At 39.4% G+C, this 16,772-nt stretch overlaps 1 protein-coding gene across 3 annotated transcripts in view; it reads left to right on the top strand.

Moving 5' to 3' along the window:
• The window catches only part of LOC108895351 (phospholipid-transporting ATPase IA), a 103,587-nt gene that overhangs the window by 16,902 nt on the left and 69,913 nt on the right, over positions 1–16,772 (top strand). For 2 of the 3 annotated variants that reach the window (XM_018694115.2, XM_018694118.2), the window contains exons 2-7: positions 394–508; positions 8,401–8,500; positions 9,934–10,032; positions 13,797–13,842; positions 14,122–14,162; positions 15,837–15,910. In XM_018694115.2, coding sequence (XP_018549631.1) covers positions 394–508; positions 8,401–8,500; positions 9,934–10,032; positions 13,797–13,842; positions 14,122–14,162; positions 15,837–15,910 — 475 coding nt within the window. The remainder of the gene's footprint in view (positions 1–393; positions 509–8,400; positions 8,501–9,933; positions 10,033–13,796; positions 13,843–14,121; positions 14,163–15,836; positions 15,911–16,772) is intronic. The other variant, XM_018694114.2, reaches the window with a different exon arrangement.

Raw genomic sequence — 16,772 nt, 5'->3', positions numbered from 1 at the left:
GACATCACGTTGTTGCTCCTGAACTGTGGCAAGTTTAGCATACATACTGCAATGATTGTAGCCTACTATTAACAGTTTGGCTGCATTGCCTAGTCCATAATATACGCATTAAGATAAAGGGGTTGTTTTGTAGTTGAACGCACTTTCATTGCACATATTACATGAGAACATTTTATGATGTCAAATTAAATTAAAACCTAGCATAGTATACTACGTCCTTTAAAGGTCAACTATACTATACACTGAGTGTATAGTTTAGTGTAGGAATTATTGACTTGCCTTTTTCTTTGGGGACATTTTGACACCCACCAACTCAAACATGTCAAAACTTATTTTTGTTTGTGCTCAAGGCAGATTTTTTTCTTATAGAATGTCTTTCCTCCCATTCTACAGGATATGAAAAGACAGAGGATACGTCAGAAAAGACATCCCTAGCTGACCAAGAAGATGCCCGACTGATATACCTCAACCAGCCGCAGTTCACCAAGTTTTGCAGCAATCGAGTCAGGTAAGGAGATGTTGAAAGAGCTACTATATGTGGTCGTAATTGTTGAGGTATTGTTTATTGGGAGGCTTGTTGCGCTTAGATAATATTAAAGGCTTTCCTGCACCTCATGATTCATTGGCTGGCACAATGTGCTTGGCACTTTAACCAACAGGGAAATGTTGGAAATGGTGCAAGCTCTAGCGTTGGCAAGAGCCCTGCATATGGGAACTATAACTCCTATTTGGGTCTAGCATTACCACTGCCTGGGTGGTATTTCTACTGAAGCTACTCAGTTTGAACCCTGTGAACTTAGTGCAGTACACCAGAGAAAAGTAGTAAATGACTGATGTGATGCTTTAAGTTGGGCAAGGTCTGTTGAGCAGCATTTGTCAGACTGGTTAGGTTGACACAAAACTTTTCTGTTTCTGCAGTAAACCTGTGTAACTTTTTTATGTTATATTTAAGTTTTTGCTTTCCTACATAGCCAATGTTAGTATTTACAGCTGTTCAGCCACTCTTGTAATTACAAGAGGTTAGAATACACCCTTTGGGCAGTGCTACTTCTTCATCCTCTCATGCTGGACTGAGGACTGACTGGATGCTACAATGACACACTATCACAAAGTGGTATTATGTGATGGGGTGGGGCTAACCTGTTAGCATGCTAACTTCATTAGAAGAAAAGAAGTGATAGAAATAATTGTAAAACAAGAGTTAACATTGATGCTGAAAAGCTGAAAATTTGATGCTGAACTGTAAATGCTAATGTTGGCTGTGTAGCAATAGCAACAGCTTACATGTAGCACCTTTAAAATATATTACTCAATCATCTTTTTTCAGAGTCAATTTTCTTCTTTTTTTGTCTTTTCTTTTTTTAGTTTGTGGGTGACTGGTAACTGTTTGTAGCCTCTGTAGTAAAGTATGTGTGGTCCACATACATAGCTTCTTTAGTCCTGTTCAGTCCTGGAGTACCACCCAAGCTGTTGTAATGCTAGACCCTAAAGAAGATTGTAGGTCTTTGGTGGTCTGCATGGTGTTGAGTTTGTACATTTTAATACGAGGAACCCAAGGTAAAATGCATAGCTTCTTGTTGTCTTCTATGCCTATTACTTATAAATGCATTAAACTGGACATTGTGCTCTTTGTTGCCTTTTTTTGTGCTGGGAAACAAAATGCAATCTCGTCTCAATGCAGCCACAGTGGTGACTAGGAATGGAATCACACACTGGACCATTATATTAGGTCCACATACCTCCAGATTTTGAGTCTGCATGGATAAACAGAAGATTTGTCCTCATTAAACTGAGGAAGCAACCAGCCTGAAACAGTCAGAAGAAAAACAGAATGTAGTCTTTGTGAGAATAGAGCAGAATATGAAGACAACATATACCACAGATGTTTTAAGTACTGCTGGTGAGTATAGGCTTAGCATAAGGCTTCTTTCCAGTCACACAGGGTTCACCTCTATCACTTACCATCCAAGATTTTCAGTGGATATATGGCAAAGATGCATTTCCCATGCCACTTTATATGAAATTTTTATCTCAGCTGCCTTAAAAATTCACACTCAAAGTCATATTCTCTCAAGGATTTTGCTGCTGGTGTGAATTGCTGCTATTTTTGACTTGGTAATGGCAACCCAGCAGCCATCAGTGCTTTTCATGGTGACCTGCAGCACAACTTGCCACTTTGCCTTTAACCCCACATTAACCTTCAGAGTTGCAAGCACAACAATTGAATTAAAGCCTGGTTTGACTGTGAAGCTGCTTTAATGTATGTTGTGGAACCAGCAATTTTCAGACAAATGTCTTGGGAAAAAAAGATACCCTTTGAACTCTGCCCCTCTCTGGTGTGACAACCAAACAGTATATATATAGCAGACAGATATATGATATATTTTATCTTGAATTCAAGATATTTAAGACATTCTCCATACACACAGACAACGTTTAGTGCAGTGGTTTGGATGTGAGGAGCCACTACTGTTATGCAGTACAGAAGGCTGCTCCGCAGGTGCGGCCATGACAGCACCCTTAGCCATATGATATTTGAAAAGTACCTGCAAGATTTGTATCACCAACGGTGCATTAGTCCAGATCTTCTAGTCTGGCGTCTTTATCCTGTTGTTCTCATCTTGGAGGAGTACAGTGCTTTTAGCATTAAAGGTCAGAATTTTTGGGTCAGGCCGTCCTCTGTCAAGGAATATTATTGTTAGCATTCCTGCTGCATGAGCAGCTTGAGATATGTATGTGCTTACACAGACTAAGCTATAAACTGAACAGGGGTAATAAATGAAAAAAGCCTATGAATGCAAGTGCGCTTATGCCATTTGTTAAGTCAGCTTCATGTATTGATGTGAAAAATAACAGATGCAGGCAGCTAATAAAGTTGCAGATTATCCTCCTTACTCTTACCCTTACTCTCTTTGTTCTCTGAAATTACTCAGCTGTAAGAAAATAAGCACTTATCCTTCATGATTTTGGGTGTCCTTTTGCTGCATGATTAATAAGTTGAGTACTTAGGTGATGCTAATGTGATATCTACCCATCATTATTTTAGTTTTACTTTTAGTTAGGTTATTAATTATTAACAGACTTTGGTCAATGAGCGTTTGCAACCAAGGCTCAACATTATTAGCTTGTTTGGAGAACCAGATGGTTAATGGTTGAATTAAATTGCATCAGAGAAGTTTAAGTAATATGGCCTTTACTGTGAAAGAGCACCTCTGCCTATTTTCAAAAAGGGTATTACATTTTTGTGACCTTACCAGAGGTAGTCATTAATTCAGAAGGTGACCTGCCCCCACTGAAAAATAAAGCAAAATATCACATTAATCCCATGCAACTGAAGCTCCTATTGTTAACATGGCAAACACACAAAATAAGGCTGATAAAATTATCAAGTATTATTCTTAATATTATCACTTGGATATGACTGTTCAATGAGTACTTTAGTTCTGTGGGTGTGTGTGTTAGCAACGATGTCCCAAGTTAGTCACATTCAGATTCACTGGCCTTTGATTTGAGTTACTTGCAATCTGATACTGATATTGTTCATAAAATGCCCGATTTGATAATGTATAAATAAGCAACAATGAAGAGTTAAGGAAATAAACATTTGAATGCTTGCAGCACAGTTTTTACAGATAGAAATTACAGCAGACACAGTGAGCTGGATGCCAGCTTGTATGTTAATGCCTTTTCAAGCAGCATTTGTTTCAGACCCACCAGTTTTGGATCTGACTGTAATGTATCCAAGTTGTGTCTCTTCAATGATTTCAGAGGTTTGAGGTGTTACTGCAGTATTTTAGCAGTGAAGTACACAGCTTGCAGATGACTGGGCTTTTGTTGAGTTCCTCTTTGTCCTTGTAGTTTCTGAATTCTAAATGTGCCCAAACATTTGCCTCAGGCCTTGAAGGCACAGGCTTTAGGCTTCTCTAAAGATCTAATTTGTTCTAGAGGATTGGTTGCTGTCTCAAAGTGACCTGTGGAGACTCTAACAGGAGCAGGGTCTGAGATAAATGCTGAATCTAATCTTACAAGCAGACAAAAATCCCTCACAGGTTTCTTGCTTTCACTTGCTCTCAACCCCCCTCTGCAGCATCACATAACACAGATGCACATAACACAGTGGCTCCCCTGGTTGTACTGTTACATGTAAGGATTGTCATGGATTGTTTATTCAGCTGTACTGGTTGCTGGCAGATCTGGTTGTAATGTAAAGGTGATTAATTGCTGAGATGTTGACAACTTATCCCATGGTAAACAGGAGTGGCTATACAAACCATTTTGCTGTTGTGTACCCATGAAAAGCTGATGCAGCATGTCTTGTGTGTGGAAAACAAGGGGGAATTGAAATATGCATAGATTCAGACAGACATGGACGCAAACATATAATGACCCACATGCACACTCACTTCACAGAAATTTGTGTAACTGTCTGGGTAGAATATCTTAACTTGTCTTATTCACCTAACTGCATCATCTACACATTTCACTAAGTGGTATTTATTCATCTTCCTCAACTTACTGGATGGCTTTGTGAATCAAATTTGAGCTTCTCATTATAATGTCATAGTATAATTAGATACTAAAATGTGCACATTGTGTGTGCACATTGACACACACCACATACTAATTTTAGCAAGAGTTACCTGTTGAGTGCACTTGTATACAGTGTTACATTTACAGATACAGACACATCTTGAAAGAATATTAAACAGGAGGTCATTCATCCATAAAGGTTACTGGTCCAACCAGCTTTATGCAAGCTATTGCAGTTGTGTTTGCATACAAAATTATTTGGAAAAGGAGACATTATATAACCACCTGTCAAAACACACAGTCACCATATAGAGATTCACTTTATACTTTGGTGCATATAACCCACAAAGAAATCATTAACAATGTTCTTATTCATGCAAGGCTTCTGTGAAAGGCTGTATGTATCTCTGTTTTGTATGAGATCTGTGGTCAGGCAAATGACCTTAGTTGCTTTGACTATCTTTTTTGTGGTTTAATATATGCCAGTAACCACCTGCTGGCCCCCAGCGGACAGGGGTTGAAAAGCTTCTGATGACCTAAAATCTGTAATTTACAAATGATAGGAAAGACATTGTTTGGTATTTTCCTGAATGGTCTACTCTGTCAACCCATTGCTTAACAACAGTTAAATCTCAGGTCATGTTTTCTGTTGTCTTCATCGAGCACACATTTACGAGCAAAACAGGCCTATGTTTTCAAGCTTATTTACTGTAATAGCCTTTATCTGGCAACAGCTGGTTAACATTTGTTTCCATTTGTGGCCTCTGGCAGCCCTTTTAGAATTTACCATGACCCTGTGATTTAAACAATAAAACAACACAATTGACTGCCATTATCAGTCATGGAAGTTTTTCAAGTTGTACCGTGGAACAGACTCATTACCTGATGGCTCTCCTCCAGGTTTGCAATTTCTCTTTTTGTGGGTTAACATGTGATATGATTGCTTGTGACTTTGAGAGAAACACATTTAATCACAGTCATGTGATTAGTATACAGTAATACATGTTTAAACCTCATAGGGAAAGACTGGTGTTTCATGTGGTTTTTAGGTGTGGCACTGTTATGAAAAGATACAAGGAGTCAATAGGTGTGGCTGAAAGATCATGACTTGTCAACAGAACACTCAAAATGTTTGGTTAACAGTTGTTTAATCTAGTTTTAACTTACAGGGTGACGCAAGCATTTTGATTAAATTAATTAAACATTATAATGACAAAATGTGATGACAAACTTTTCTAATGTGGTGAAAATGTTGATAGATTTATTTAAAGTTCCTCTCATCAGTTCTACATGGCTATAATCTGGATAACTGTGAGTAAGTGGAGGAAGTGCTCCTCTCATATCGTCTTGATCCTCAGGGCACTGCCAGGAAATAAAATGTAAGATCCATAATCATCCATTAAGGAGAGTGTTAAATGAGTTCTTATCTTGCCTTGCCTCTGTGGAAGAAGTCAGACAATGTACAAGAGTAACTAGAGAGTGGGACATGGCATGCTTTACAGTTCTAACCCCATGAGTTTAGAAAGAAGGATGGAGTGAGGAAAATAACGTGATAAGCAGAAAGAGAAGGACAGTCTCAAAGACAAGATGACAAATGCACTGAAAGAGGAATGATAAAGCCAGGGCTTTTAGTCTAACCTGCATGAGAGCTTCACAGCCACTATTTCTTTGTATCTCAAGGGATAGACGGAGGCGGTAACTATGCATTAGCACTACCAGGGTTTAATACCCACTGCGGTCACCATTCATAAATGTGAATGTACTCATGGTATTGTTATGGGCTTTGGGTGATATATGGCAAAGTATCTCGCAATGAGTAGTAGACTGTGAGTTAATGGTGACTATGTGGAACATATAATTATCTGCTTGCATTAGAATGAAAAAGAAAACCAGATCAGCCACCTGGTTTTTCTAAAATGTTCTTTTGGACACTGAAGATATTGCAAGTAAAAATAACTTCACTCTCACTCACATACAAGTAGGTGCACACACTTTATTCTTGTTCTACTTCCTTGTAATTACATTTCTCATTCGACATGTTTATCGGCTTCTCAGTTTATGATGGCAAACTTTGAGCTTCCTCATGTGGTGATGAGGTATTATGAGGATAATAAACAAAACAAATGAGGCCTAATTACAGTACTCTTCCCACGTATGTGGAACCGAAAGTAATTAACTAGCTGTGTTACTTATGTCTTTGGTTTGCAGTTTGTTTGTGTTTGGTTTTTTTTATTTTTTATTTCAGTTACAAGGAACTGGCCTCTCTCTCCATCCTATTTTATCTTTGCATGGAAGGCCTGTAAAAATTCACACATAGATCCAAAACTCTGCACACACCCTATGTTTTTGTTTTTAAAATAATAGCATTATTAGGTAAAGATGGGAAATCTCTTGTATCCCCTCGAGACATCACACTATAACCTCAGACAGATATAAAATTATTGTTGTTCTATGAAAGCAAAGAAAGGCCATAAGGATTTTAGTTTTATAAGCAACTAAACACCTGAAACTTACATAAAACTGAATATAATGAAATAACATGTTTTACTTTGTAAACCATTTTTTTCAGACTGTCTCAGAATTAAAGGTAAAAAGTTCAAATTTCACTATTTGGTCCATCAAGGAAAGCAGCTGAGCCTGAACAGAATCAACTAGACCTCTGTCCTATCAGTTAATGTTCTGTCATAACACCCACGAAAGAAAAGTTCAGATGAGTGACTGGAAACTGTAACGAAACATTTTTCTAAGATAGCTCAGCTTGAAAGTAGCTTCAGGAAATTGCAAAGAGAGTGGGGAATTCAGGGGAATTCAGCCCACAATAAAATATGAGTCATATTTTAATGCTATAAATTTTCTCCTCCTCCTTTACAAGTGACCCAGAGATTATGATTTTTCTTGTTGCTGAAGTAACTAGACAAAGACAGACTAGACTTTGTTGAATGAACAAAGCTGGTCCATTCTTGGCCGTTGCTCTGACAGCGCTCTTCATCAGGCTCCTCTGTGAGGCTGGTATTGCATTGTTCTGCTGTCAGAACAATGCCTTGCTCTTACTCACTTGCCCTTACTCAGTCCCAGACAGCTCCACTGTACCAGGCAGCCATCATGATGGAGAATGTTCAACTCTTAGAAATTTTTATATATTATATTAAATTTTATATATTTTTATATTTTTTATTTTTTTCAATTCAAAGCTAGCTCACTTTTTCATAACTTAACATTGTACTTGTGGATGATCTGTAAGTGAAAAACGCTGAAAATGTCAAATATGATTCAGCCTAGCAGGAATAAAACAGCGGTATCACAAATGTTAACCTCCATATGTTTTGCCCCTTCAGAAGAGTTGGAGGCTACACTCTCCGATATTCTGCTTGTATATGTGTGACAGCTTTTGTGTGCACGAGTAAGCAAAGCACCGCCAGCGGCTTGGCATACATCATGGCGTATATCTTCTCCCAAAGTGGCTGTTCTGACTGGCCCTTTAACGCAGCTGTAAATCAGACTGCTGGAGGTCTGATTGTAGGGCCACCATCAACCCCCCCCCCCCCAAACTGCAGCACAGGCAACATAGCTCACGTCTGCTGGGAGCTCTTTACATCTGCCTGCTCCCTTCTTCCTCCTAATTATTCTTTATGATCATTGTGTCCACTGGTCTCTGCTGTTCATCTGTCTCACACACAAACACAGACACACCCACCTGTGTCTGCAACATAAAGGACCTTGTAGAGTAGATACCCAAAGGTTACAAGAGATGATTATTTTATTAGAAAAATTACTCACCAGATTTTGATAACTAACCATTTTGTTTCTCTCCTGTGTCCTTCTCTCCTTTGCCACTTTGTCACCTTGTTTGCCGCTCGATCCGGTTTTCAGCACAGCCAAATACAATGTCCTCACCTTCCTCCCCCGGTTCCTCTACTCACAGTTCAGGAGGGCAGCCAACGCCTTCTTTCTCTTCATTGCACTCTTGCAGGTAAGATGTGGTGTTGTTGCTGTTTCTGTGACATATTAATATTAAATCATTGCTCTTCTCAGCTTCAGTTTGTTTCCCCCATTGGTGTGTGGTGAGTGGTCGGTTGTTTTTACTGTTTGTCATGACCTAGACACCATTTCCAAAGGTTATATCTGTAATTTCATATGCACACAGACAAGCTCGCTCACACAAACACACACACACTAGACGTAGTACTTTATATATCCTGATAATGAATAATACATGTAATACTATGTGTGCCTCCTTTAAAAGGAAGCTAGATTTGCCTGCAGGCTCAGCACACGCATTTTGGTCCATTACTTTACCCATCCATACCACTACAGTGTAGTATAGACACTGCATTGGCAAGACGCACACAAATAGTCCAACTGATTTAGAGCTACAAGCAGAATAGAAAGGTGATATGAAAATCTTTAGCATTAAATTTGTTAAAGAAATGAGCTTCTCCTAGCGGAGAGTTTTAGTGTCCAGCTGATTGTCATTTCTTTTGATAACTGCCCAACAACAACCAAAGATCTCAGCACTGGCAGTGCAGTGGTTTTGCTTGTATAGGTCAACATTAATCCCTTTTAAGAACACTTAAAGCCTCAACCACCAATCATCACTACGTGATTCAAAGGAGCCCAAATCTGTGTCTCAGGTGTTCAAAGCTTAGCAAGAAAAAAAAATGATGAGGAGGAAGGCTGCATAGGACGCAGAGTCTGTCTTTACCTATATTCATGCTGACAGACTACCTCACGTTAATGAGAGCTTTGAGGATGGGAAAAGGCTCTATCCAGTGACCTTGAAGTAGCTGCTTTGAAAAGCAGCCAGTGTGAATCTTCATTACCTGCCTTGTCGATTTTGCGACCTTGAATAAAACATCTATGCAGATGAGGAAGAGGGGAGATCTATTTCGTTCAAGTTTCCTTCAAGCAGTATAACAGTGACTGTCTCCTGTGGCGCTGGCCTGGCTTTAATTATGCCTCTATTTGACCGTTAATTTAAGATGCATAAAGAAAAAAAGATTCAGTTGTAAGGAGAGCATTTTGATAGTATTCAGAAAGTTGTTGGTGCTGGATACACCAACAACCAACAACTTTCTGCATTTATTTTTGAGTTGAGTCTATTGAATGCTGTTTAGAATTTGAGGCGGTGGTGGTTTCCTGTCTGGAAACGGGCTACTAAAGCCTACTACTACTGACAAGCCCATGCATTTAATTCAGGTCAAAGTCTGTAGCGCAGCCGTGGTTATCCTTTTAATGGGTGCAGATGTATTTGGCAGCATGAGTGGGTTTGAGACACAAGCTGTTTGAGGTACTGTCTGTACTTTATTTTGAGCCATTAAAGTACCTGGAGATTGTAAAGTCAGCTTCTGCAATATTTCTGTTGACTTAAGATGACTTCATTTTCCCTTATTGTGTCTCTTTTAGCAAATCCCAGATGTGTCTCCCACTGGTCGCTGGACCACACTGGTGCCGCTGCTCTTCATCCTGGTGGTGGCTGCTGTCAAGGAGGTCATTGAGGATCTGGTAAGACAGACTTCAAATGATACTTGAGACAAGTCTTTGTGTTTGATTTCCTCTGAAAAAAAATCTTTCTTCTGACTTGTTCTTATAAGTGGTATTACCTGAGAGCCTTCATCTGGCCCAGAAAAACATCATTACTGCAGGAATTAAGACATGCACACATCAGCAGGACCTGATTAGAAAATCAGGCTGTCAGCAAGTATTAAAAGGCTATCAACAAACTTTAGGAGGTCCAGTTTGCAATTGGTTTAAAACAGCCTTTACATCTTAGCTCTCACGTCATGGTCCTCAGTGAATACAGGCAGCATACACATGTTTGCAATGTTTTATTCTTAATTTCCTTCCATTATTACAGTGCAAATATGAATTTTCTAAGCAGTTTTGCCATTAAGATGATATACCACCAATTAAGAAATTCATGAACTTCATGAAATATGCTTTGTTAACTGTTTTATTTGTAAAGTCGGTCACTTATACTCTCCGCAGTGGACATACCTTAACTTGAAGAGACTGTCCCCCCATAGAGAGAATGGGCTTTTGTCTTGTCTCTTACTGTACACTGTGTCCTCTGAGTGCTGACTTGTTCCCTGTGGAGCAGAGAGGAGGCAGTGATGGTTACATGACCACAGCAGGACACTGTCCAACATATAGACACACCATCAGGCATAGACATGCAGACACGCGCAGACTGATTTCAGAGGCCACAGCTGTGCCCACTGCACCCCGAGTACTCTCTCAGTCAATTAACCTAGATGCTGGATGCTCATGCACAAAGGCAGTTAGTATTAACAAAACAAAACAACTCTCTGCCCTCGAGCAAGTCTGAGCTGTTATACAGATGCTTGAAGACAGACAAAGCAATTTGTTTAGCCTGATTTCAGTACTATTTTGCTTTGGTTCTTTCTTTTTATTGTATGAATTCTTGTTTGCTGGAAAGTTAAAGGCTTCAAAATATGTTTACTCCCAGTCCATAAGTAATCCACTCAAGTCCATCTGAACTAAGTGAGGGAATGTTGCATTCTACTGTATTGCAGTGACCCTGCAATGCGATCCTCTTTGCAGGTCCCAGTGGACAGTTACTCTATACTATAAGCTTCTATCTCGTGCTGAAGGGACCAGCGCAGCACTTTTTCTTCCAGCCTGTTGTGAAAAACATGGGAACGGAGTGGTGATGACTCTGTCTTTATTGCTGAAGGTCACCTGCACACACGTCTGTTCCCTGTTCTGCGCTGTCCCTCACAAGTTGACCTGACAGGCCAGCATCGACCCCCCAACTTCATGAATCATGCACTATAGACACACACTGTACAGCATGTATCTTACCTTGTTGCTGGCTTTCTCTGCTGCAGCACACTCTGTGGCTGTTTTGTTCTGGGTGGCTCTCTCATCTTAAAATCTTACAATCTGAAACGCAATACTGTGAATCACAAGCTGCAGTGCATTTCAAAATACTGTATCGTGCCCCTTTACACAGTAACACAGTTTCTTAACACTCAGATAGTTCAACTGAAACGGAAACAGCAGTTGAAAGACCAAAGAAAATTTTGCCATTGCCCTTGTGTAGTTAAATCTACTGGCTCACTGCTCACTGTCTCATTAGGTTTATACTGAAGCCATATTAGCAGGTTAATCAAGGTAACATTGCAGATGCTCTACCCTTTTATCTCTCGCTGCTTTCATTTTTTTCCCTCTCCATGGCTGAGGTCTACAGGGGCCTGATACTGCAGTATTTATGCATACCCTCTGTGTGCTACTCGCTCTCCACTGCACTGTGATTACACACATCATATAAATACAGTACATCTCCTTTCCCTCATGTCCATCAGGACAGAAGGAGCAAGAGGGGAAGAAACAGAGGGAATTTGAGAAGGGGCGAAAGGCACGAAGAGCTGTGGAGTAACTGATAGAAATACAATTGGGCTGTTTCTACATGTTTGTGACTAGAGGAGGGTGCACAGATAGTATAGATGAATGAAATTAGCTGACAGCTCTTGCACAGGGGGTGATGAATGAGCTTTGTAAAGGTCTCCACCAGCAAACTTTTTCCTGGGCATGGTGCAGCTGGTGAAAGGCTGGAGCCATGTGACACAGCCAACCTATTCATTAGACACTACAGCATATTGCAGGGATATTAAATCAAATTTGATTCAACTGGGGGCCGAAAGAGAAGGGTGGGGAGTGGACGGCTGAGAGAGAAAGAGTGACAGTGTAAGAAACAGACACACTGGAATATAAAATCAGAAAGAGGTAGACCTAAAAGAGTGGATGGAAGAAAAGTGCAAGAGAAAACAAAGCCTTTAGAGCGTATTCAGTTTATTTAATGCTTTAAAATGCTTGTTATTCAGGGGGGCTAGACAGTATGGTCTGTGATATTAACGGGTTATAACTGCTGTAGCCATAGATAGATGTTTTTGGGTCTGTAAGGATGCTGGCTTGAGTCCACAGGTCACTGGAGAAATCTGGCCAAGGAGAGCGAATACCTCTCTGCTCCTCTCCTCCATTAGCAGCCCTGTATTGATGCAAGCTACTTCACCTTCCGCTGCTCTGGTTTCTCAGTCAGTGTGCAGCTAGAGGACTGTTTTTTTTCTCCTGATATGTATAGTACAGTGTGTCAAATTACCCAAATTAGTTTTAAATTGAATTAGAATTAGGCTAAATTCGAGTAGATCTTCAAAGTAAACAGATTATTAGCAGGGATGTGAGTGGATACGTCTTCTCGTTGCTAATCAAGTAACCGCACACGCTGCTCTTAGGAGCTGGATTTTAAGACGCAGTGATTATTTATGTGAGACGGACTCAGCAGCACATTATTACTCAGCGTGATGCTAGTTGACAGGCTGTCCCTTGGAATCAGCTGTTGAAGTCACAGTTGATTGCATGACTGTTCAGCAAACAAGAAGGACATGAGGGGATTTAATACTGCTGATCTGGTCTCACAGAATACACATAGTATAGTTTGTTTAGTCTGTAAGTATGATACCTTACTGTAAAATACTGTATATACTACCTGACTCAACTTCACTAGGGGTACAATGAGACATGCACATGAACATTTATGCTAGTGTAACATTTCTGGTAGTTCAATAATTTTCTAAATCATTTGTTAAATGTTTTCCTGGCATCATTTTCTATCTGATTAAACATATTAAAAGCTGAACTGTTGTATGTGATCATCAGTGGCAGATGGAGTTTATCTAGCTATCAAAGTTTTTTTTTTGGAGCACTTAAAGATCATCTTGTCCATGTTTCTTTAACACTTAGGTAGAAATAGGTGGAGCTGGACATAAACATGACTAGGTTTTGTGATTCTCATTGTGGATACCAAGACAAAATCTCCATGCTGTCATGTTCCTGTAGGTGTGTTTAGGATAAAGGCATTATTTAAATGCTGTACTGCACGACACGAGTCTGTGCAAAGATCGTGTTGTCATAGTGAGAGTATTCACAGCCGCTGTGCAGTCAGTGCAAAGGTGTTATCTTTCTTCAGCTTGTAACTGCAGACTTAAATCTCTCCATCTCTCTCTCTCTCTCTCTCTCTCTCACTGTAGTAAATGGCGCTATACAGTGTCAACTTCTTCAGGCCATTTCCTGCTGTAGAATCAGAAGGGGCTCTTGTAATACAGGACAGTTAGTCTTTGTATGATTAGTTTCTTTTGTCACTCAGGGACAGTGCTTCTTCAGGACTATGCCTGGGGAATTTTCTCCTATTTGGTTTGTATGTTATGTGCGTGTTATGTTATGTGAATTTTGTTTTTTTTTCATTGCAGAAACGTCACAATGCTGACAATGTTGTCAACAAAAAGGAATGTCAAGGTACCGAAAACCATTTCTTGAACATGTTTTTGAATAGGAAAACCAATATGTTACTGTATTCATTGTAGAGGAATTTAATTTGCCAATAAGCAAGTAGATCTTAATAAAAACCTAATTGTCTTAGTTGTAACATGATTAAAGCATTAATGTCAGTTTGTCGTGTGTTTTCTAACAACTGTGCTCTGTCTTCATCTCTGATCCTTCTTTTCTTTGTCTCTTTTACATCCTCTTTCTCTCTCACCATGACCCCCCCCCAATCTCTCTCGTTACTGACAACAGTATTGAGGAATGGTGCCTGGGAAATTGTGCACTGGGAGAAGGTACGTGCGCACAATGTGTCACTTATGGTCGTTTTTACCACTTCACATTTTATACATCTGGAGCACAAAACATATCATTCATTCTACCACTTCCACCATCTATTGTGCTGTTGTCAATTAGGGAAGTCTCACACATACTTTATACACAAACAAACAAACAAACAAACACACACACACACACACACACACACTCTGACCTCTCTGGTATCCAGCTACTAATTAATCCAGTGTTTCCATGTGGACGGTCATTACACAGCAATGCTGGAGGACAAAGAGCAGCTTCCTCTCTTCCCTCCTAATGAAACAATTTTATTACTGTGTCTGGAACAATTCAGCTAAAACCAGAGGGTGTGGAGAGAAACCACCAGGCAGTGCAGAAACAAGGTAGATTTTTACTGTTTAATAATCTGTAATACTGTCTCGTCCATTAGAAAGTATATTCAGCATGTAGCTGTGCAATATAAGCTGAATTTTCCTCTTGCTCTTGGGGATATGAGACAGAAAAGAAAAAAACATTTATCACATGAAATATTTGTTCTTGTGAACTAAATTAACAGCAGTAGATTTAGTGCCTGTGTAAACATGGTGCCATCTCAACTCTTATTATTACAGTAGTGGAGATGTAATATATTAAGATGGATACAAATTAGACTAATAGGCCCACAGATAGATGGGAGGATGCACTCGTGATTGCAGAGATAACTCAGTAACATCACACACTTGAGACACAATACGTATCATGAAAACATGCTAAAATAAGACATGAAATATGTGCTGGAGCGTTACAGATGCTGAAGGGTGGGGTTAAGGGTGTTTGTATGACTAGACTGACTGAAACTACACACACTGTTAAAGTGCCTTGTCTGAAGCAGCATGATAAAGAAGCACAGTATTTCTGTAACTAAGATATTCGCTAACAAAATACTTGATTCATGCATTGGCTTGGTTTCTGCAGGAAGAATATCACTGTTACTTGCTGCTGCTGCTGATGTGAATGTCCCTCCTCTTTATACACATCAAAATCTTCTCTAAAAAGCAGAGGTTTTAAATAATGAATACTTTTTACATCTTCATCATACATATTGTAAAAGCGGCTTCTCTCCCAGATTTCTATTTAGTAACTCTTTCAGGACAGTGTGAATGAGGCCAAAATGAGTAACTTGTTTTTTATGTTTAAATTCTGCCAAATATCTAGATCATAATTATTTATAATGAGGCCGGTCTTCATGGTTTTGGGAACAAAGTTGTTTTGCTGTGGTTCATGTATTTTATATAATCCTGTTTTCCTCAGCTATAATAGATTTTCTTTTACAATGTGAGGAACAAAATGTTTGAGTTTCACAGACTTACCCCTGTTTTCTCATAATTATAATCACCTCAGGTCTCACATAAATGGCAACTGTGATGTGATTGACATATTAAACCTGACACATCCTACCTACTCAAACCTACTTAGCTTGCCCATCATTGTCTTTGTGAAAAAAATAATTATAATGACATTATCTTTTGATCTTTAATTATGTAGTGAATCAACATTTTTATGCTACTGCACTGCTTAACTGTACTTACCTTTTTTCTTTCCAGCTGCACATTTTTACTCCTGATGTTGAACTCATGTTTTCTTTTATGCTGTTTTATAGGCAGTGCACAGCAGTAAACAGTTTATTTTCACAGGTTGAAGTGGGCGATATTATTAGAGTAAATGGCAGTGATTTCGTTCCTGCGGATGCTGTCATTTTATCATCCAGGTATAGGAGTCCACCCTGCTGCCAGACTGTGGGGGAACTTCTCCTCTTCTTTTCTTCCTTCTTCCTTCTTGCTCTCTCTCAGCTCTCCCTAAAGAAATGATGGCTAGATGATAAATAGGGCTGTTGTCAAAGTGGCTGAAAAATCCTGCATTTGAAAATCAGAATTTGCATTTTTGTTGAGAAATACAAAACTTTAAGAGTCCAGGAAAAGGATGCTATGGATCTTAATGTAACACCCATCATTTCTCTAGGTGGGGCAGTGGTAATGTGATTTTTGGATTAGAACTGACCAATCATGTCAACATGAACCTACCTACCTCCTTCACCTTTTCACAAACCATTTGGGCCTGCTGTAGCAGGGACTTTGTGGCCTAGAATGGTTCTCTGTCCCAATTTTATTTTTTTTTAAATTCAAACTTAGTCCAAATTGGTTTCATATTTCTCAAAAAATGCAGACTGGAAAGTTTTTGATTGTGTTAAAAAAATCTTCCTCTGTCTTTCCATTCAATCACAACCTTCCACATCCCACTTTACAATTTCTAATGATAATAATAATTATTATTGTTCACCAGCAATTTCACTGCAGTATGATTTTCCAAATGGTTTTGTGAAAAGGAGAACAGATACCCTCTGGTCATACAGGACTGATCATTGTGCTCTTCTCATCTCCCTGGAACTGAAACACTTGTCTCTCTCCCCTTATGTGTTTGCTGTTTGTTTGTCTGTCCGTTGTGTTTTATTTCTTTTACCCTGTCCATCCCTCTCCCTTTTTTTTTCCTTTTCTCATCCTCTCCTCCCTCTCTCTGCCCCTGTGCGAACAACTGCCACACCTCCTCTCTCTTGCCCCCTGCTGGTGTGTGGT

This window comes from Lates calcarifer, linkage group LG8 (genome assembly GCF_001640805.2).
Source record: "Lates calcarifer isolate ASB-BC8 linkage group LG8, TLL_Latcal_v3, whole genome shotgun sequence".
Classification (NCBI taxonomy): domain Eukaryota; kingdom Metazoa; phylum Chordata; class Actinopteri; family Centropomidae; genus Lates; species Lates calcarifer.
The sequence above is the reverse complement of the archived record's forward strand: the minus strand, read 5'-3'. Positions and strand labels throughout refer to the sequence as shown.